Consider the following 23,874-nt stretch of genomic DNA (forward strand, 5'->3'; position numbering starts at 1 on the left):
ACTAAGACTCACAATAGGCAACTGGGTACTGGTGGCGAGTTGCATTCTTTAGTGCAGCATAGACCAGAGGATCTTCAATAACATGTTAAAAGTATTCACCAACAAAGGATCCTGGGGACATACAGACTTGACAAGATCTGGGTTAAAGTTGAACAGGATCCCTCACAATCTTTTATGTAACTAGAGTGCAACTTGCACCTCCAAAATGCGGACAAGGTGAGCACCATTTCCCAAGTTTATTTGACCAAGGATGCCTTTTCTTTTTTAAGGAGCATTTTGTTGAATAAGGTTTTATGGAACACATTTGGGCGATGCTTATACAGCATAATTTGAGACCCCACATACAAGGTACTGTGGGGTCATGGAAGCAGACGATGTGTTAAAGAGAACAACAGATCTAAGAGCATCAGCTTTTCATCTTAAAAAAAAAAAAAAAAAAGCACTGATAATGCCAAAGTCCCAGGGTTATAATGAGAACTAGATAGACTAATATATGTGAAAGGATGGCAAGGTACCCTAAAATACGACTACTGTGATTGAGGATGACTCATCTGCCTCACCATCCATATTTGGAGGGTAATTTCAGGCATGGGAGATAGCTTTAGGGTTGGTCACCTACCCAACTGGGGTGAAGAGTATGAAACCTGCATCCTGTATCCCATATTAAAATGAGTTTAGTAGCTAACCAACCTGGGGTTTGGCCCTATGACTTTAGTTTTTTAACTTTATCTTCTAACCAGCAGTGTAATAAAGCATAATCCAGGACTGGGTCCTTGCAAAATGGCTCCCATGGGGGTGTTCATACAGTTAAGCTGTTACTATGTCTGATACACTGGGGGGGTCTGAAAAGTCAACTAGCAGGATGTACAAACACAAAGTGAACACTGGCAGAGAAATGTATACCGCAAGCTAAGGGTAAACCGAGAACATCAATACTTGTTTTCTTCAACATGGATCTGCAGCAAGCTGGCAGAACTCCTTGATTCTGTAACAACTGTTAATGCTTTGCCTTAACATGATGGGCAGTGTCATAGAAAGATGACTGGATGGGGGTTAAGATACCTACCCAACTCAGATATGGCCTAGATGTGCCATCTTGGACATGTTCGCTAACTTTCTGAGCCTTAGTTTTTCCCTTTTAAAAATGATTCAGTCATCCCTCTTCTACATTAAGAAGATCATCGCAGAGATAAAGAGACATATGAAAATGGGAACATATGAAGAGAACATAAGAGAGAACATATGAAAATGGTTTAGTATATTTATCATTAATAAGCATGGCAACATCTGGCATAGAATTGGGACCTTCTAAACATTGGATGAGACTTATAGACATGTGGATTAAACAGATGGTTGGGTGAGTGGGATGCATAGACATGTAACATGGGAAGGCAGTTGGACAGACTGGTAGATTGGAAGGACGCATGGATAGATTGGTTGGATGGGTGAATGGCCAGATGATAGATGAATGGAAGGATGATGAGTTGGGATGGATGAACCAGTGGATGGATTAGTTCGGGAACCATCTGCCAGTTTCCTTGCAGCATCTTCTATTAATCCTTCTCTTCTCCTCCTCCAGTCTGTTCCCAGTTCTCTAAAGGAGTCTACGCCATCTTTGGGTTTTATGAACGGAGAACTGTCAACATGCTGACCTCCTTCTGTGGGGCCCTCCACGTCTGCTTCATCACACCGAGCTTCCCCGTTGACACCTCCAATCAGTTTGTCCTTCAGCTACGCCCTGAGCTGCAGGATGCTCTTATCAGCATCATCGACCATTACAAGTGGCAGAAATTCGTCTACATTTATGATGCCGACCGGGGTAAGCCAAGGGTTAGGGGAGGAAGACTGTTGAGATTGGAGAGAAAATTGCCAGAGGAAGGAGAATGATGCCTCCCTGCCTCATTGAAAAGCAAGGGAGGAATGATCCAGAAATTCTTTATTTCTGTGGACTGATTGCTCATGGCTAATTTCCAACTCACAGTGTGGAAACACATCCTTTGAGAGAGTAATTCTCTTAACACACCATGTCACTCTACAGCTTGCCAAGCTTCCATGGCTCCTGAGTCCAGGCTCAAAGCCCAAGGGCCTCCATTGAATGGCTCATGACTTATGGTGTAGGTGTTAGGAGCACAGACTCTAGAGTCAGACAAACCTGAATCTAAATTCTGTGTCCTCTCCTCTCCCACTGTTTGTCTTTGCACAAGCTCTCTCCGCCTCAGTTTGGGTTAAAATTCAGAATGAGTTGGAGATAAAATTTTCTATGCCTTCATCCCCTCATCTCTATCATAAGATGAACCTAATCTCTACCTCCTAAAGTTGCTGTGAGGATTGCATGGGGTGACTAGAAAGTTCCTGTCAGTGCCTGGGATACAAGTGCTCAGAATCCTCCATACATATTAACTGCCATCATCATCATCACCATCATCACCATCACCCCTCCAGGCCCTTCTAGTTCTGCTCCCACTTTCATTTTGAATTTTATGTCACATTTTCCAAATGTTTCCTATGCCTCTTTCTTCCCTGCATCTTTCCTCATGCTGTTCCTCTTTTCTGGAATGCACCTCCTTTCCCAGATCTACATATGCGAATCCTTCCCCTCTTTTGCAGCTGCTCAAACACTGCTTCTCTATCCCCGAATCCTTAAATGGGAACTTTCTCTTTTTTTCTGATACCTGTGGTGGTTGTATTATACTCTCCTGCCTTTCCCTTATATACTAAACGGTCTGGTCTTCAGAACCTAGTCATTATTGGTATAAATAAATAAATGGATTGTGCAAAGTGTGGAAACTGAGGAAGGGTAGTTTTGCCCTGAGTGAAAGGGAGGTTTTGCAAGAGGTTCCTACAGGAAGGCTTACAAGACTTTTGAGTAGAACAATGGCTTGTGAGACTGTGTTTTGGGCAGTGTTAGGCAGGCATTATTCAATGAGGAGGAGCTAGCAGAAGAGACCCAGAAACATTCTGTTTTCTTCAATTTTCCCTCGATTCTCCTCATTTTGAGGATTTCCCTTCTCAAACAGCAGTCATTGGGAGGATTGCCTGCAGAAGGGATATTTCATGACAGCCCACAGCCTACTGAAGCTTGAGGCCTGGAAGGGGCAAACCTACTTCCCCAAATCCAGAAAAATATAATTTTGATTATAGAGAGTCCCCTCTGGGGTTAGTAGAAGCACCCAGGCTTGTGACAGGACTCTGCCTGTCTCAGAACTCTGAGCTCAGAGCTCTGCCATTTGCTAGCTATGTGACCTTGGGCCAATGACTAAATCTCTCTGAGCCTCGGTTTTCACATCTGTGGTGCAATGGTGATAATAATGATATGTGTCTCACAGGATTAAGTAAACTGAAAACAAGAAAGCTAGTAGAATGGCACCAGACACGTAGTACGTTTTCAGTAAATGTGAGGCTTAAGCACACCAAACAACTTGTACTAAAAAAAGAAACAGCAACAAGAAGGTGTAACAGAACCGATCAATCTGTAGATGATTCTTAAGGCCAGGCACCATATTGGTCACTGCAGGAGGGATTAGCAGTGTTACAGGGAGACAGAAATGATGTACGCACAAAAGACTGAGGAGTAATGCAAGAGTGAAATAACCATCTAAAGTAGGCAGGAAATTGACTTCCATCTTCCCCTCTAAAGATGCCTATACTCTGAGAATTTGGGGAACCTTAAATATGTTCTATTAGATGGCAAGAGGGATTAAGGTTACAGATGGGATATATGTTGTTCATCCACTGACCTCAGAGAGATTATCTTGGATTATTCACGTGGGCCTAGTATAATCACAGGGGCTCTCAAATGGGGCAGGTGGAGGCAGGAGAGTCAGTGTCAGAGGGTGATGTGTGACAGGCTTGACCAGTCACTGCTGGTTTTGAAGTTGGAAGGGGCCATAAACCAAGGAATGCGAGCAGCCTCTAGAAGTTGGAAAGGTGAGAAAATGTTCTCCCGTAGAACCTCCAGAACGCAAACGCAGCCCCATCAACACCTTGATTTTAGCTCAAGAAGATTCACTTCAAACTGACCTGTGTCAATATAAGATGATAAATGTGTGTTGTTTTAGACCGCTGAGTTTGAGGTGATTTGTTACAGCAGCAGTACTAAACTAAGACACCATTTACGTCTTAAAGGCGAAACAAAGTAGCATTGAGTAACAGGCTCCTCTGTCCTTTAACTATAAATCAGAAGAGAATAATTTAATTCAGTACCCACTGATTGAATACCTACTATGTAAAAGGCAAAGTATTAGGTATTGATACATATCAAACATTCATGAATTTACAGTTATTAGGTGCCTATTTGGATACTGGGTTGGCACATTTAATAAGCAGCTACTAAATGCCCAATAATAATTAATATTTCTAAAATCCTTGCCATGTATCAGACATTTTCATTTAACACTCATGATGACACTGAAGTAGGAATTTTTAACATCACCATTTTGCCCTTAAAAAAAACTAAAGTTTGAAGAAGCGAGGTAGTCTGTGCGAGGCCGTTTAACCAGCATATTGTACGTAGCATGAGGATTTGAGCCTTGGGTTCTATTTTAATCACACTGCCTGCTAAATTCTGGAAACAGAAGCACAAAAGAGACCCACTGCCTGCCTTCAGTGAGCTCAGACTTGCACAGTGAGAGAAAGCTGGAGCTGAACTTGGTGGACGAGTCAGGTTGGGGGAGACAAGGGAGGTGGGTGCTGAGTGGAGGCGGGGTGGTACCTGTGTATCCTGATTGCCACTTCTCTTGTCTTACCCAATTTCCAGGTTTGTCCGTCCTGCAGAAAGTACTGGACACAGCTGCTGAGAAGAACTGGCAGGTGACAGCAGTCAACATTTTGACAACCACAGAGGAGGGATACCGGATGCTCTTTCAGGACCTGGAAAAGAAAAAGGAGCGACTAGTGGTGGTGGACTGTGAATCAGAACGTCTCAACGCTATCTTGGGCCAGGTAGTAAGAGGAGCAAAGGCTCAGAGTGGGTGAGGGCAATGGTTTAAGAATGGGCTGGATGGCCTTCTGCCTTGAATGTGACAAAGAGAGCTCTTGATTAGATGAGATAGGTGACTTCCTCGTATTCCGTAATTTATAAATTTTAATTCTGAATTTTTAAAAAAATTTTTAGTGTTTATTTTTTTGAGAGAGAGAGAGAGAGAGAGAGAGAGAGAGAGAGTATGTGTGTGTGTGAGTGGGGAAAGGGCAGAGAGAGAGAGGGAGAGAGACACAGAATCGGAAGCAGGCTCCAGGCTCTGAGCTGTCAGCACAGAGCCAGACGCAGAGCTTGAACTCACGAACAGCTAGATCACGACCTGAGCGGAAGTCAGAGGCTTAACCGACTGAGCCACCCAAGCGCCCCTCATTCTGAATTTTTATGAAATAGCACAAACAATGAGAGACTTGACAGTAGGCCTTCAAGTTGTTCTCAGATCAGTTGACCAAAAACTTACCCCCTTGTTTCCCTTTATGGTAGAAGGGAGATGACGTTGCACTTTAGATCTTGCGAACATGGGGAACACAGCCTGGAGAGCCAGATTCCTGGGTTTAGCTCTGGGTTCTGTCACTCCCTGGTCTAGCCATCAGCATCTCATTCATTTGGCCCACTGACCTGTCTTAAGAGTCCAAAGCAGCAGGAAGCACTTCTCTTCCTCCTGTTTCCTTGAACACATTCATGTGTCTGAGAAGTCTATTGATGGTACATTCTGGGAAAGGGCACTGTAACTTCAACTGCTTTTAGCCAGAGGTCTCTAAACTATGGTTCTCACCATCATCAGAGCTGGAGCATGTACCCACTGTACAAGTAACAGGCCTCTGTGTCAGTCTCCTATCTTTATGAATGACACCAGTGTGTGCAGGTGAGATAGCAAGAAAGTAGATAAAGATAATAGTTTTAGGTACTTGACAATATGACAGAGCTTGTTGATGGCCTTTCAAGACCCTGGGACCCCCATCAGGAGTCTTGCTAGCAGCTCAGCAATCACTCAGAGGCCTCAGCAACAGAACAGAGGAGATTTTAAAACTCGGGGATTGTTTAAGGCATTAATTATGTAGTCTGCTCTACAAAGGGTGGATCTGGCCTCCCTCTTGGAAAGAGAAGCCAGCAAAAATTGTTTCCATGAGATGGGAGTTCCCCAGGTTGGAGTCAAGGGATTTGAAAGCTGGTTAAATGAATCAGTATAGGAAAATGGTTAAGCAGAGAGACCCTGGAGACAGAGTGGCTTGGAGATAGAACCCAGCTCTAGTATTTACTAGCAATGGGGTCTTGGGCCAGGTTTTTCATCCGTGCCTTAGATTCATGATCTGTGAAATGGGCACAATAATAATTACAGCTTCCTTCAGAGGGCTCCTGTGAGAGTGAAAAGAATCTAGTCATGTAAAATACCTAGAACAGAGCCTGCCCCACAAAGAGTGACATATGTAAGCATTTCCTACTTTTGCTTTTTATAGCACCAGCTAGTACTGCCTTCTTGAGTCATTTCCCTCTTTGGGCATAAGTGTCCTCATCTGTTAAAGAGGATGATGGCCTCTGTTCTACAAAGCTGATAAAAAGATTGGAGAAATAGGAGTTGGGAGAAGTGAATGATAATTAGGTATTCTTAATAGACTGATAACTTGCCCTCTGTTGTTATAAAGACAATAGCTGGTGCCACTATTTTCTGAGCACTTGCCACATACCAGCACCATGCCAAGCCCTTTCCATGCATAATGCCACCTCATCCTCATATCAACTCTATAAAACTGCTTCTATCAGTTCCCCTATTTTCTAAATGAAGAAACAAGGGACTATGCTTGCCTGGGATTTCACAGCTAGCATATAAGAAAAGCAGGAAGTCAAACCCATCTCAGTCTGGTTATAAGGCCCAACTTTCCCCAAAATATTGTTTCAGCCTCTGCTGTTTATAACTACCTCCCGTGTCAAAAGACAAACTTGTTTTGTAAGGAAGTGACTTGTTTATGTGGGCATTTTAGGGTATAGTATATTAACTCAACCGTTAGATTCTTCTGTTCTGAAAAAGCAAGACCAAAGAGCTGAAAGGATCTTACAGATCATTCGGTTTACTGCGTGCATTCACATTTTACAGATGGGATAACTGATGGTCACATTGGTTGATTTGCCTTGGGTTCAGACAGCTAGTTAGTGACAATGGTGAGTCTCGAACTTGCAACTAATAACGGCTGGCAGTCTGACAGCTTGGCATTGAGCATTCGAATCGGGATCTTTTCGGTCCAATACAAACGTCCTGCCTAACCTAAAGAGGGAGATAGTGATTCTAAATTCCAGGTGGGGAATTGCCTATCTGTCTCCAGGCTCCCAACTAGAATATCAGCATTAGGAGGGCAAGGATTTTTGTTTCATTTTCTTCCCTGTGGTATCCATGGTGCCTTGAACGGTGCTTGGTATGTTGTAGGTAGTCAATAAATATTTTTTTGAGTACATGGAAAGAAGAGGGAATCAATGAAGGCTCTAAGGAAAGATCCCAAATGTGAGATAGGTTTGAATATTTATAGGTAGACATTGGCTGGATAAAAGCCATTAAGTTGGAAAGGAGGGCATATAGGGAGGCCCAGAGGGCATGTGAGGGCTGAAGTTGCTAGGATGATTTAATAAGCCAGGTGAAGGATGCTGAGTGCCTACTGGGAGACAGTGACAGAAGGATGAACACACGATCGTGACTATCTTTGGAAAGCATTCTAAGGAGTTTGGGGTTTATTCTGTAGACAGTCAAGAATCAGAGAAGGTTTGTGAGCAAGGAATTGGGTTATTAGAATATAATGCTTTTTCAATATATTAGACACCAAATTATATAGTGGAATCATTAAGTTCAGAATGAGTTAGAGATGAGAGACACCAGGATTAGGCCATCCATCACATCACCCTGTTTTACTGTCTTTGTAGTGCTTCTAACGTGCTGAAATCTTGTTCACTTATCTGTTTATATATTTACCATCTGTATCCCTACTAAAACATCAGCTCAGCTTCTTGAGGGCACGAGGACCTTGCCTCTCGTATTCATAGGTTGGCCCCCGCACATAGCATAGTGCTTGGCATATCGTCCATGTTCAATAAATATCTCTTGGTTGGATTAATTAATCAGAGAAGGTTATACAGAGTAGCTGGGATTAGAGCTCAGCCATAAAGGTGATGAATAACCAGAGAGAATGGGAAAGGACATTCCAGACACAAAGATTATGAATTAAAGCAATACAGTGGAAATGAGCTTTGAAAGAATGGGGTCAGCAAGGCTATGGGCTCCAAGTGAAATTATACATTACCCTCATAACACCTATTTCAGTTTGTAAGCTGGGGGCATTCACCTCTTCATCTATTTACTGTGGGTTTCCTTCCAGTAAAGTGGGACCTCCGGAAGGGCAAGTACCACATGACTCACTTCCCACGCTGTCCGCAGCGCAGTGCTTGGTACATAGTAAGCACTTAATAAATGTTTGTGAAAGGAAGGCAGGAAAAGAGGGAAGATAGAGCAACGGGTAGGTAGGTGAATAAATGGGTGGAAAGGTTGGCAATATGTTGAACCATATGAAATTACTAATTTTTATCAATCAGTAGTCATCAATTATCATCTGTTGCTTATGTTTCAATTGGTAATTTCATCTTGCAGAGGCTATTCTTATCCAATGCCTAAATGTGGTAGGCTTTGAAATATCTTTTATTTGCCTGTTTTGTGTTTACTAGAAGCTGAACAGGTTTTTGATGAAGGCATCTTATTGTTGAAAGGGTAGCAAACCGTTTGACAAGAAGATGGAAAAGTAATGAAAAATTATTAATAAAACTATCATCCCAATAGTATTTGAGCTCCATGGTCTGGAATTTCACAATCTATCTACTGTTTCAGAACATTCATTGTGTGTGCTTGCATTTAATTATTCCCAACATAAAAAAAATATGTGAGCTGCTATGCACATACATCCAATTAAGTAGATGTCTGAATGTGGATTTTAATAACCTTGAAAATTTATTCAGTTAGACAAGAAGCCCAAGTGCTTCTCATATGTTTTATTCCTTCTTGTAACAGTGCAGGAGTGGAACTGAGCAGAATGTTCTAACCCCAATTTCATGATTAAAAAATAAAGAAATAGATCAAGTTAACTTGCAGGCTGAGCTCGGGCTAAACCAAGACCTGGTCTTAGCTATCCCTCACTGGGTAGTATGTCTGGCTGCCCGAGAAAACCTCTGGATAATTCTTTCCACAAATATCCCCCCCCCCCACCACCACCACCATGATTACAAATAGTTTGCACATTCAGGATGGAAGGGTTTGGGGGGACCCTGGCTCTTAATGATTAACCACAATCAGGTGTTTGTACAAAGACTCACAACAGTCAGGTTCCTATCCTAACACCGCTACCTGACTACTACAGGATCTGGGCAAATAATTTCCCCTTTCTAGGTCTAACTTACACTCTGTATAGTCAAAGATCAGACCAGATGACCCTGACATTCCCTTCCAGCTTCCAGGTTGAGTGGTCAGTTAATGTCTGGGTCCTCAACTGGTTTAGGGAAGAAGGCATAATATTCAGGGAAAGAAGGGACTGGGATCTGAATATCATTCATGCAAGGAGTTCAAGATCAAGAACCTGTCCATCTGACCATCCACCTACACCCATCTGTCCATCCAAGGAGCAGATATTGTCATGACAGTGACAGGAAATTCAACACAGCATAAGATTCTTACAAGAAAATAATCTCCATCTAGGGAAAGGCTTTATGGAAGAAGTGAAATGAGCATTTCGTCTGAATTTGGGGGGTTATAGTAACACTGCCCCACCACTGGTATCAGACAAAGCTGATTTCGTATTCTGCATCTGCCACTTAATAGCTGGGTAGCCTTAGGGAATTTATTTAATCTCTCTATGCCTCAATTCTCCATCTATAAAATGAGTATATCAATAATGCCACCATCATTGGATGTTTGTGATGTTGTAGTTTCAGTACATTGTAAGCATTCAATTAATGTTAGCTGCTATTATTATTACTGTAGCATTAATTGCTAATCTGATTGATGAATCCCTTCCTGCTGTGTTTCGTAGATTATCAAGCTGGAGAAGAATGGCATCGGCTACCACTACATCCTTGCAAATCTGGTGAGTACAGTATACTCAGGCTCTCAGCTTATATGTCTTTGCACATTTGGGCCCTAGCTTGCTTCTGTGATCCCCGGATGATGGGAACTGCGTGATTGGAGAGGGCAATTCAGAGCTGCAATACTAAGTTTACCTTTTCCCTTCCACATCCACACACTATTGGTAAACCTCTAACCTTCCTTGGAAGAGACAGTCATCACAATTGCAGATTTAATGAGCTCTGCCCCTTGACAATAGGGACAAAACCACCACATCTTTGAATGATACAAGATGCTTCCACCCCACTGTTTTTGATCCTTTATTTTGACACCAGTGACAGTTTTACTGTTTATAAATAAACATTAAAATCACAATTATACTACTATTGACAAATCTTTAACTGGAAGCAGTTTTCCAACATGAATGATATTATGTCAATTTCATTTTTTTGTTCCCTTTTCTAGGTGGTATAGATTAAGCCTGTCTTTTTAAGAAATGTTTTCATTTTAATATATTTGAAGTTCTTTTTATTGGGCACGATTATTTTCAATGTTGTGAAGATTTGATTCATCAAATAATTTTTATTCATACTAAATTTTACTTAATAACAACATGCCATTATGAGTTTTCTTTTGTGGCTATGATTTCTGGCAATTCTATTCTTCCTAGGTCATGTTTTGACCATATACCTTTTTTTTTTATTACGAAGTTTGATTCTTCTGGAATTTTATCCAAAACCAAACACAATTTCATTTTGCTTTTAGTCCCATTTTTTATTTTATTTTTTTAAATGTTTTTTTTAATTATTTTTGAGACAGAGAGAGACAGAGCATAAGCAGGGGAGGGTCAGAGAGAGAGGGAGACACAGAATCCGAAGCAGGCTCCAGGCTCCGAGCTGCCAGCACAGAGCCTGACACGGGGCTCGAACTCACGAACTGTGAGATCATGACCTGAGCTGAAGTCAGCCGCTTAACTGACTGAGGCACCCAGGTGCCCCGGTCCCATTTTTGAAAGAGCTTTAAGAAGATGTAATTCATATACCATACTATGTGTCTATGTAAAGTATATAATTCATCGCTTTTTAGTATATTAACAGAATTATAAATCTAACTTTAAAACTTTTCACCCAAATCTAAATTTAAAACTTTTTCATCAGGGGCACCTGGGTGGCTCAGTCGGTTGAACATCCGACTTCGGCTCAGGTCACGATCTCACGGTCTGTGAGTTCGAGCCCCGCGTCAGGCTCTGTGCTGACAGCTCGGAGCCTGGGGCCTGTTTCAGATTCTGTGTCTCCCTCTCTCTGACCCTCCCCCGTTCAAGCTCTGTCTCTCTCTGTCTCAAAAAAATAAGTAAATGTTAAAAAAAAAAAAAAAAAAACTTTTTCATCATCCCAAAAAAGAAACCCTAGACCAATTAGCACTTGCTCCCCATTGCCCTCCAAATCTCCCAGCCCTAGCCAACTAGCAATCTACTTTTTAAATATTTGCATATTCTGGACATTGCATAGAAATGGAATCATACAGTATTTGGTCTTTTGTGACATGCTTCTTTCACTTAGCATAATGACTTCAAAGTTCATCCATATTGTAGCACATATAATACTTCACTTCTGTTCATTGCCGAATAATATTCTGTTATGTGGCTATATTGCATTTTGTTTACCCATTCATTTGTTGCTAAACATTTGGATGTTTTTCACTTTTTAACTATTATGAATAATGCCACAGCTTTGTGAATTATGAATTTGAATTATGAATAAGGTACAAGTTTTTCCCTTGAGTGTATAGCTAGGAGTGGAATTGCTGGGTTATATAGTAACTCTGTTTAACATCTTGAGAAACTCCAAAAATTATTTTCCAAAGTGGATATATTTCCCATCAAGTCAATAAGTTTTTATACTGATTAAAATATTTTAATCAATAACACATTTTGCCATGTGACAGTATGAGCAATTATCTGTTTTCCCCAATGTAGTTTTTTTCTACAAAGTTCGCTTATTATCCCGGCTTGTCTTTGTAATTTTCTGTTTCTATTAAGATGTGATTTTTAACTTTTTATCTATAACAAAGTGTATCATGTTAGTTTTAGGCACATTATTTTGTATCATTTCTGTGAGTACTATTAATTATTAATGGCACAAAATTGCTATTTTCTAGTTATTTCTGGAACAAAGGTCATTAGTAGAACAATGGCACAGGGTCTGGCTGTAGGTAAAGGGCGAAATTGCAGAATCTAAAAATGGTGTCACAGTATCCTTCCTGAGCCTTCAGTTCTGTTATTCTTTTTTGTTTGTTTGTTTGTTTGTTTTAAAAATGTCTACTTATTTATTTTTGAGAGAGAGTGCAGGTGGGGTAGGGGCAGAAAGAGAAAGAGAGAGAGAATTTCAAGCAGGCTCTGCACTGTCAGCACAGAGTCTGATGCAGGGCTCAAAGTCATGAACCATGAAATCATGACCTGAGCTGAAATCAAGAGCCAGACAATTAACCAACCGATCCACCCAGGCGCCCCTTTTATTCTTTCTGACCTGATCTCCATTTTCAAACAGGTCCCTGCCTAAACCTTCTTTCCCTTCAAAACTCCCTTGCCTTGGCTGCTCCAATATTTCAGACACAGGACTGGAAATAAGAAGGGCTTATTGAAATAGGTTAATTTAGACCCAGACATTAATAGCTAAATATGCTACTTTTCTCAGAGGTATTTGCATTTTAAATGGGGGTGGGCTGTCTAGAGACTTTTAAGGAACCAAGAGTCTCACCCTAAAAAAGACATTTCCAAGGATGGAATTTCTGACTTTGTAATGAAGCAAAACCTTGACATCCCTCGAATCGCAGATCCTTAGGGCTAGAAGGGACTTTGGAAGTCATTGCCATCTAAAGCTCATTTGCTCGGAGAGAAACAGAACCAGCAAGGTGGCATGGCCAGGGGCACACAGCGGGCCAGGAATATAGCTAGGCCTACCACCAAGGTTAGCCAGCAGCATCCAAAGCCTTATGCACTACTCCAGGATGCCTCTCAGTACACAAGGTGCAGGCACCCTGCTGCTTGAGAATACACAGAACAGTGGTGCGGGCATGCATAATCACCTCTCTGGGGTAAGATAGAAATTACATATCAGTGGCCTCAGAGCCACCGAAAGACCCCAGATAATTAAGTTGCCAGCCTCCATCTGTTGCCAAGTGACCCCTTGGTCACAGCATCACCAAGTCAGCCCCTTGGGTTTCTGTATCCTTCTGATCTGGATTCTTCTTCTTCTGACCTAATGAGCTCTCAGATCCTTACAACTGCCAGCTAATAGGATGCAAATTGCATATATCATCCAAATACAAAAGACTTACATGTTCCAATAGATTAGTTGATAATTAGGCTTCAAATTACTAATTAATTCAGTTCGAAACATAGGCGAGTATGTGGTGTGTGTTTTTCTTCCTCCTTCAGAGAAATAACGCAATTTATAAGATGATAATTTTTAGAAATTCCGCCACATAATTAGCCTGCTGCTGCATGGAACTGACCCCCTCCTTCAGAGTGTTTGTGATTAGGGTGTAATTATAGAGTTAGAAACCAAGGACGCTTTTGAAAGGTTTAACAAAAGGAGGGAGCTACACTTTTATTTCACAGTTCTCTCCGCACAAGAGAAATGGAATGCATGGGCTTTAAAGCAGCCAACAGCATTTTTCTAACAGATCACTTTGGAGGGATTCAAATAGCCAGCTTTGGGGGGCTGCTGGAAGAGAGGAAGGAAGGAGACTGTGGTTAGAGAGGAGAGCTTTATGTACACGGAGTTAAAAAAAAATAGCATGAACCTTCCACCCCCCAACCCCCGCTTTTTGTCCAGACACCACCATCAGCTGGCTCTGTGATCTTGGGTAACTCTCCAGCCATCAGTTTTCTGACCCATCAGATGGGAATGATAGTTCCTGATCTGCACACTATAGTGTCATTGGAGAGATCAAAGATGATGCTGAACGTCACCATGTGTTGGAAAGTTGAACATGTTCTACATAGGTGGGAGATTCTTACCACATATACTAAATCTGCCCAACTGTATGTCACTTATTGTGTGTATGTCTGTGTATGTGTGTATGCACACATACACAGACATACACACACACAGACATACACACACACACATATGTGCTTATGTATTCATATTTTATATATGATAGGATAGATGTGTATTTATATTTCTAGAGCAGTGGTATGTCCATAAAGTGTACTTGAACCTTGCAGAAATTGGAGAGCTATGCCATTATTTCTTAAAGAAGCACCTAGGCCCTGGAGCCCTCCAAAGAGCCAGGCTATCCAGTCTGGCTGTCTGTCTTCCTCCAAACCCCAGTACTGACTCCGTGTTCATTCGCTGCTCTGACACTGTGGTCAAAGCAGACATCTACCTGTCAGGGCCCTCCTGAGTTACAACTTTTGCCTTTGTGACACATCAGCAACAAATCTTAGACCAAACTAGCATTTCTCAAAACAGAGGGCCTATGGACTCCTGCAATGCATCTGCTGAGCCAGTTTGGGAAACATTGAGCAAATACATAAACGTTTCGGTATCACTGGAATTGTAAAAATGAGTACTCACAACATGGGACAAATTGCAAAATTATTAATATTGATGATTAGAGTTTCATTGAAACAAATCAGTACATTTTAAAATGCTTATAGAGAACTAGCAGACCTCTGAGAATTTACGAAGGGTCCAGCAGACTCCAGTTTGAGAAACATTGAAGGTGCTGATTCTCTTTCAATATGGACCATATGGTACCTCCTGGGGGGTTAATAACAGTAACAGCGATTCCTCCCATTTTCAACCTGTTATGCTTTATGTGAAATTTCTTATGAATCACACTGCTGGCTCTTGAATGTCATAATACTCCTGTGGAGTAAGCAAGGTAGAATTTATCATCCACATTTTACAGATGTGGGAACTGAGGCTCAGATAGATTATGTGACTGAGCTGCAGAGGAGGAAGGCAGGCACCTAGTCCATGGAGTCTGTCTGGCTCTCAGGAATCTGACAAAAACCTAGTAAGATGGGAATAAGAATAGGACAACCAGGCTAGCCTAACCCACTGGGAGCCACTGACCCAGAATTCCTAAAACCCCTGATGAATACACTGGCAATAACTACTATCATCCATTGAATCGCTGCACTCCAGGCGCTATGAGAAATACTTACATGTGTTATCGACTAAACCCTTACCATGGTCCTTGATAATATTATCCCCATTTTCAGATGAAGAATCTGAGGGTTCAGAAAGAGCAGGGAATTTTCAAAAGTCACAAAGTCTATAAAGTGATGGAGCCGGGGTTCCCCTCCAGGACCAAAGAGCTCTGATGTACATGTGCTTAGTACCGTGCAGTGTGGCTGCTGAGGGTGGGAAATGAAAGGAAGGAGCAAAGGTGGGGCTGGTGGTTCTTGACAAGAGGGCTTGAGTTTAAATCTTGCCTACAATAGACCTGGAAGTCAAACTCAGGCTCTCAAGCTCCTATTGGCTACCTTGTTAATTATACACTGATGGAATTTCATTTTAATTATAATTTCTAGTCCATAAGGAAGCTGAGGGAGAGACAGTGAGGTCAGGTCATCCCAGGTCTTAGTGGGATATTTGAGGATCAGCACAGCCAACCAATCCCTCCATGTGATTGCATATTAACTCCTGTAAAGTATTAGAGTTGGAAGGTTTGGTCCATGGGGCAGTTAACCCAAGCTCCCAGCTCTGTGCTGCTATCAGTCGTGAGAAGGAAGTGTTCTTTAGTCTCCTTGTTCTCCTATGCTGAGAAATCTGACTACACTTTCTAGACAGCCAACCTTAATGCACTTTCTTTGGTATCTCTCTTCTGCTGTCTCAGTGCCCCACCTGGTCACATTTGGTTTCCACAGCCTCTGTTTAGACAGGTGGTACAGTGGCTGGGAAGGGTGATTTGAGGTCAAACAGTCCTACTTTTAAGTTCTGGCTTTATATTTATTAGCTGTGTGACATTAGCCAAGTTACCTAACCTTTCTGAACTTTCATTGCCTCATCTGTAAAAGAAGGAATAGTGTGATATTATCTACCTCCTCATTGGTATTATGACAATCAAGCAAGACAATATGTTATAAAGTGTGTATAGTAATATATAGCCCAAATATGCACTCAGTAAGTATTTGTAATTACCACTATAATCATCATCATCACCATCATTACCATCATCATCAGTGTAGACAAAAAGACATTTAATATCTGGGGACCATGGGCTATCTTTGAGGGGCCTCAACCCTCTCCCAGACTAAATCTCATCCACAACTATCTCACAGCTATATAAGGCCTTCCTCCCTGCTTATCTTTAAGCTCCTAGAAGAAAAAGTATGTCTACCTTGTTCACTGATGAATTCCCAGTGCCTGGCAAAGTGAGCTGCATATAACAGGTGTTCTTTAAAAATTGACCAAATGAATGAATGAGTGAAATGAAATACTGTTCAGGAAATAAACAACGTTTGTACCCACACATCACATGCATTACAGGCAAAATCCTTGAATGCAAAATGCTAAAAGAAGCAGAGAAGGAAATCTGAACATAGTTATGACTATGCAAATGAGTAGCTAAAGATGGGCCTAAGAGGGCTTTTAATCCACTTCCCATAAAGGGCCAGAATCTCCTCTACAATATCTCTAACAGAAGCCCATCCATCTGGTTCCTGCTTGAATAACACCCAGGGATGGGGAACTCACTGCCCCGAGGCAGCTCTTTCTCTTTGCAAAGGGCTCTGAAGTTTCTAAAGTCTTCCTTGAAGGGAGCCCAGTCTGCCCTATGCTACCCTCTCAGCACTTCTGGCACGACCTGGTCTCTTGGAAGCCTTGCAGAACATGTCTACTGCCCTTCTGTAGAAGCCTGTAGAAGGCTGTAGAAGCAGCCTTCATGTGCTTGGGAGCCTACCCTGCTTGATCTTTGTGTTTGCTCCTCCAGCTTGGACACCTCTCTGTTCCCTCAGCACCTTCTTACAGTGCATGCTTCTGAAAGACGTCCAACTGATCATCGAAAGTGGACAGAGCAAGTCCTCGAGCCTAGCACTGTGTTGGGCTCATATGAGAAGCTGCTCATACAAGAGGAATCATGCAGCTTGACTTTTGTCCTGGAAGGAACAAGGCCTTATCTTCCACCTCGATTGGCACATGTAATGAAAGTTCTAAAGAATGCGAGAGAAAAATCACAATGTGGGATAGTAACGCAAGCCCCATAAATGGCCACCTGAGCTGCCAGAGCATGGCAGTCAGAGGCTAGAGAGGCTTCTGCAGGCTGCGGGGTGTTGGGGAAGGATGACAGTGGATCTGTGTAGCCAGTGGTCCTGTGAAGAACATGCCTTTGCCCTGGTTTGAAGAGTCCAAGAGAGCTAGGACTGAAGGGTCCCTAGGAGCTCATCTCAGCCAGCCCTTCATTTTACAAATGGCACTTTAGGCCCAGAGAAGGGAAGTGACCTGCTTGAGGTCACAGAGAAGTTAAAAAACAGAGCTGGACTGGGATTTGGAGGAATCATTTGCTCTGTTCTTTATGCTTTATTCACCCCACTGTGGCCTTTTAGTTTCCACAGTGTGTGTGCGTGTGCGTGTGGTGTGTAAGAGAAAGAAACATGGAGACCAAGAAAGAGACTCAGAAGCATTCTCTCCTGCCCCCCTGCGTCCCTGTCAGAGTCTCTCTTCACTGATGGGACCTTCTGCACCTTTCCCATTTCCCTTCCCCACAGGCTTCCCTCCCTCCCGCTGCCTACACCTCACTCTCTTGTAACAGTGAGAACACACGGGTACTTCATGATCATCACGGCTGACATTGCAGAGGCCTCTGATCCCAGATCCCAAAGGATCCTCATTTGCCATGTGGTCCAAGCATTCCATCAGGCAAGGCCTAGTCTGTTACTCTTCACACTCATACCTCATGGTCTAGAATAATCCACTCTAGAGACCGTTGAGAGTTTCTGTGCCCCTCCAAGAAAGGTGGATTGTATTCCCACTTTATGAGTCAGAAAAAAGAGGTTCAAGTTGCCAAAGGAACTTTTCCAAGGTTATGTGGCTAATGCTGGAATTTGAACTCAGATCTCTCTAACTCTAAAGATTAGGTGTTCTAATCTCTTCCCAAATCAGGGAAACCTTTGCAACTCTTAGGCCTGGTACTATGATTGAGCAAAACTGAGAAATAAACTCCTTTCCCCCTGAAACTGGGTTTGAATTTTGGCTCACCCACTTACTAGCTGTGTGATCTTGAGCAAGCCCCTTCACCTCTCTGTACCTCAGTTTCCTCATCTGTAGGTGAGAATATGAATACATACCTCACAAGATACGGATAAAATGAGCTACTTTGTGTCAAGTTTTAGAACCGTGAGTGTAGCAGAAGCCTGGGGTCTCATCCCAACTCTGCCACTGATCCATTATCACTTGCAAAATATCTTTGTTTTTGAGGGTCTCAATTTGTTGAAGATTTGATACAGTGTTTTCAAAAGGAATAATTGCCAAGAGGACCTTTGCAGGTGTGTAAATTATGGTGCTAGCTTCCCTGCCTCTCTCTGCTGTCCAGAGATATGAAAACAAAATTCCCAAGCCACGTGGGCTCCCTTCAGCATAAGGGGGACACTGCTTCGTTAATCTCAAGCACTCAGGGTTTGCAGCCTTTGCTCTTACAAACACCTTGGCTGATTTGAAACAGCCTTTTCCATGCTGAGTTAACAGACTATTCCAGATATGCAAGACAGCGTTGGCAACTGCTCTTTCAGAGCATGCCCCCACTAGCCTAGAAGCAGAAAGGACAGATGTCTCAAAACCAATTATGGCAGGAGTTTGGGGTAATGTGTAACTAGAAGGGTTCAGTCCTTACTTCTTCCTTGTACCTCTTTTTAAGACAGAAAAGCAGAGAATATAATGGAAGGAACATGGAGCCCATGAGCTAGGGGGCTAGGTGAGTACTTACTATGTGCCAGGCATCATTCTAAGAATTTAACATATGTTAATGTAGTTTATCCTCACCACAGTCATATGACATAGATATTATAACGATCCATATTTTTGCAGTGAAGGATCCCGAGGCACAGAAAGGTGAAATAGCTTGCCTGAAGTAGCAAAGCTAGGAGGTAAACAACTGAGATTCCAATCCAGGCTGATGTGTGACATATGTTCCCTTTGATTCACTGCCCTTTGTGGCTCTGAATCTGAACCTCGGAACATGCATATCTTCTCCTTAGAGGGTTATTCCCTGCACTTTTCACCCGACCAAAGCCTCCTCTTTCAGGCTTCATTGCTTCCGCTGAGAAGCCTTCCCTGAGCTCCAAGGTCAGGTTTTGGTTCATATATTTTGCTCTACAATTACTTGGGTAATACTGGCCTTTCTTATGAAACCTTAAGTAATCTGAAAGCAAGGGTCACACCTGTGATTTTCTTCTGCACCCCTTTGTCTAGTATGTGCTTTTCAGTATCAAGTACTAACAGATGAAGGAGAACATGAATGAGCAACTAGAATATTCCTTTCCCCATTCCCAGTAGATTTCAAATTTCTCATATGTTTGGCCTTTCATTCATTTTTCACCAAGAATTCAATAGATACCTACTGTATTGAGACCTCATAAGTGCTTAAGATGGCATTTTGTCAAAAAGTGGGATTTCTGCAGTCTTTGCCTAATCGTCCCTGGACAGAAAGGCTGTGATCAATATAAAAGGAAGATGTTGGTTTAAAGCCCGCCAAGGATTCCGGGCCTCACACTAAGCTGAATTTTGTATGGACCTTTGGCCCTTGTTCTGAAGTGGCCCTGGCCAGCTGTCACCTCTGACTGCAGCCAGCTAGAACACAGGTAACATAACGGGATGTTCTGGCATTCTAACCAGTACCAGGTCTAAGGATACACGGCTTCACCCATACATCAGCAGCCCAGCCTGGGGGCCCCTGACCTTCTGCCACAAAGTGGCAGCATTTTATCCTAAACCCCTGGACTGAGAGAAGTTGGTCTGTGAGGCCTTGACTTTGACAATGCTTTGTCAACAATGGACACCTGCCTGGGAAATAGGTCTATTTGTGCATTGGCAGATATCCGAACGGACGGGTACCTGCCTCCCTGGTTTCAAATGCACTTGGATCAGTTAACACTAGTGGGTTTTTTATTTTATTTCCAATACAGACAGTATTTTAGCTGATTTGAACACAGCTACAATGTCTTATTGACATCGCAGGAAGCAGATATGCGTGCATGTTACCAGGGATTATGTAGGGTGAAGACACATTAAAGTTTTGGTTCGTTAAAGTGACTGAAATAGGAAAATGTGACGGCCTTATGCAGAGACATGGTGATTTGAGGACACAACTGAGTCCTCAGCTCAGGAATATTCTATGACTTCACATATATCCATATTCATGTGCACACACCTATGTGATCACAGAATTATAGATCAAAGCTGGAAGAGCCCTTAAGAGAAAAATCAACTTACTCCCTTAGGAGAAATCAACTGGCTCAGAAGTTTCCAAACTTTTTAGTTAAAAGCTCTATTTTCAAATGAAATCTTGGGAAGAACCCCAGCATGTAAAACAGATAAAAAACAGAGCTGCTTTTGTGGTAGAGGGAAGGTGGAGATCTAGGACCCCATTCTTCCGCCTTCCCCCCCCCCCACCCAGGCCAACAGGCCTGCAACCTGGGAACACAATTTGAATGACCATGGGTCTAGACAATGCCCTTCTACTGCAGATCAATCAACTACTGCTGGGAGAGGTTGAGACCATTGCCCAAGGGCAAGCAACTCCTGAGGTTCAAAGACAGAATTTCTGTGGTTGTCCCTAAAACTGTCTTCCTGACAATTCTTATTTATGACCTAGTTCAGAATACATATGTATACTACATGGAAAAAGTCCATGAAAAGCCCTCTTTGGTCCAAAGGACAAAAGCTGAGATTCATATAAGAATCGTGAAAGTGGTGAACAAAGATATTTGCTCTCTCTTCCTGGATTCCTCAGTGTGAATTAGGCAGTCCTCATGCTCCAGGTGCTTGCTGCGGATAGAGTAAGGACCAAGGCCCCTGCCTCCTGGGAGCCCCACAGTCTCTTAGTGCAGGTCAGAAGGAGGACCGCAGTCTCAGAGAGAGAGAAACAAAGAGACGTGGTTCACATTCCAAATAGCAGTGCATATTAAAGGAGCTGGAGGCACATGTCTTGGTCTCCTGGAAACCTGCTAATTCCTTCCTAGTGTAAAGATACAGGCCATTCCAGGTGCTTCCTTGCAGGACAGGAGGTGAATGAGTCAGAGTGACAGTACTAGTGGTTAGGAGGCTGAATGTACAGTGCTTGGAAAACAAACTTGAGTCTTGTCACTTGCTGTGACTGTGGTCTCCGCCCCTCACTAGCTGTGCTATATTGGGCAGATACTACTGGGTTCATTTAAGCCTGTTTCCTGACTTGCAAGATGGGAATGATAATAGTACTTGCTTCACAAGGTTGTTGTGAGGATTAAGTGAGATAATACAAATAAAGCCCTTAGCACGCTGCCCCCTACGTAGTAGGCTGGATACATCCTAGACACTATGGCAGTTGTCATTGTATCTTAGCCGAAGTCTGCCTGCCCCGACTTCTGCCTATTCATAGGTGCCGGCTTGCTTTCCAGAGTCTCAGAGAACAAATCCCCCACCTCGTCCCCATGACAGCCCTTCTGGGATTTCAGTACATCCTCCACTTACCCTCTCAGTTTTCCATTATTTCCCGGGTTGATTATCCCCACTTTTCAGGCATTTCTAATGTAACAAGACTTTTCAAACTGCACTTGCCTGTAACCATCCTCTCTCTGGAGCTGTCATCTAAGAATCTATCTGACAAGTGGGGGAAACTTGGCATGTTCAACTTGTGCCTTTCTAAGTATAAACTAAAAGTTCTTCGATTTATTCCCATGTTACCTCTTCTAGATCTCAAGGGGGGTGCGACGAGGCAGCCCTCTTCCCGGTGTCCAGGCTTGTTTAATAAACCTTCTTGCTGGCCCCTTTAACAACGCTGGATGCCCCCTCTTCTTTCTGACGGGTGTGGCGTCCACACAAGCGGGATGATGAGGGCTGAACAGCTTGACATGACCCCTTGAAAGAATCCCAGAGAAAAAGGAAATCTGGCTTTGAAGATACCGCTTTTGATCCTCCTCCAGCAGCGGTCCCATACACCTGCCTCCTGTTCTCTCCGGAGTCTTGCCTGGCCCACTGCCTGGTTTTGAAGCAGTTCTAACAACACCTAACTTCTTTTGAGGCTGTGATAATGATGATGGTGAATGTGGTGATGATAACAGCTAACGTTCATTAAGCACTTACTATGTGCCAGACACAGTTCTAAGTGCTTCAATGTATTCTTTTAAATCTTACAACAATTCCATGCTGTAGGTGCCATTATAGCTACATTTTGAAGACCAGAGAACTGAGCCTCAGAGAGGTTAAATAACCAGTAAGCCGCATAATCGGTTCTTTTGTTTCCAGCCACACGTGATAATTAATAGTCATAATGATAGCCCAGAGCCTCTTCATGATCCTTAAACCATTTTCTAAATCTTCACAGCTACATGAAAGCATATCCAATGTAGTTATAGTGTTAAACATCTCTTTAGGATATCATAATTATTTGAAATGCCTTTTCCTTCTAATCCTTTGAAAATTGTAATTGACATAAGATAGAAGGAATGCCTGAGTTAACTACCTTACTTAATTGAGCACTTCTACTCACAGTCTATTCGAACAGCTGGTCATTATTGTATTGCTCCTACAGTGACATAAAAGGAGTCAGATCCCAACCCCAGCTAATCCCCTAACCAACCATACAGCCTTAGGCCACTCATGCCCCCGCCCCCCCCCCCCATCTCACTTTCCCCATCTGTACAATGACGGGTTAAGTCTCATCCCTGACATCTTTGCTTCAGGCATCAGGAAACTGTGGTATATGGGTCAGATCCAGCTGTCCCCTCATTTTTTTTTTTTTTTTTTTTTTTTTGGCTCATGAGCTAAGAATGGTTTTTACATTTTTAAATTATTGGAAAAAAATGAAAAGAATGATATTTCATGACTTGTGAAAATTATATGAAATTCAAATTACAGTGTCCATAAATACATTTTGTTGGGACACAGCCATGCTCATTCATTTACTATTGTCTATGGCTGCTTTCATGCTATAATGGCACAGTTGAATAATTACAGCAGAAACCATATGGCCTGCAAAGACAAAAATATTCACAATCTGGCCCTTTACAGAAAATATTTGCTGACCCCTGGTCTGGATGTAGGGTAGGTGGGCACTAATAGACTTTAGGTAAATCAGAGGCTTGGGAAACATCTAACCAACCTTCAGAGGTTGGTGTCAAGGAGAGAAAACTAGAGTGTTCTCCCACAGATATTCCTTTAAGATAGAAAGCTGTCCTGGAAGGCCTATCTTTGGCAAGGTCAGTCACTTATTCAGGGCTATTCACTGTGTCATCCACACTGTCTGAGGTCCTTTGCCCCTCTTTGGGACATTCTCTAAACACCCTCCTAAAGCCAAGCTCATGTGTTCCTTCACCAGCAAGAAAATGCAACATACTGATAAAGAAGACAGATTTTATGGGTGGACCATGGATTGAATTGTTGCTTGCTGTGTGATCTCAGGGGAGTTTCTAGAAGTCTCTGAACCACAGCTCTTCAACATAAATTGGGATGGATACTCACTCAACTCATTTATGCAAATAAGCATCTGGTGCCTCCTGTGCATGTTCACCTCTCAGGGTTGTTTGAGGGATAAAATAAAATTATCTATATAAAGCATTTAACAGAATGCCTGGCTCAGGATAAGAACTTGGGAAATGTTTAAA

The 23,874-nt window shown here is 42.5% G+C and overlaps 1 protein-coding gene across 3 annotated transcripts in view; it reads left to right on the forward strand.

Annotated features, from left to right (window-relative positions):
* Positions 1–23,874, forward strand: part of GRIA1 (glutamate ionotropic receptor AMPA type subunit 1) — a 308,770-nt gene that overhangs the window by 159,054 nt on the left and 125,842 nt on the right. For all 3 annotated transcript variants that reach the window (XM_025924488.2, XM_025924489.2, XM_086699721.1), the window contains 3 exons: positions 1,580–1,819; positions 4,757–4,941; positions 10,033–10,086. In XM_025924488.2, coding sequence (XP_025780273.1) covers positions 1,580–1,819; positions 4,757–4,941; positions 10,033–10,086 — 479 coding nt within the window. The remainder of the gene's footprint in view (positions 1–1,579; positions 1,820–4,756; positions 4,942–10,032; positions 10,087–23,874) is intronic.

The sequence above is a fragment of the Puma concolor genome, chromosome A1, assembly GCF_028749965.1.
Source record: "Puma concolor isolate L17-30 chromosome A1, mPumCon1.1.hap2, whole genome shotgun sequence".
In the NCBI taxonomy this organism is placed as follows: Eukaryota; Metazoa; Chordata; class Mammalia; order Carnivora; family Felidae; genus Puma; species Puma concolor.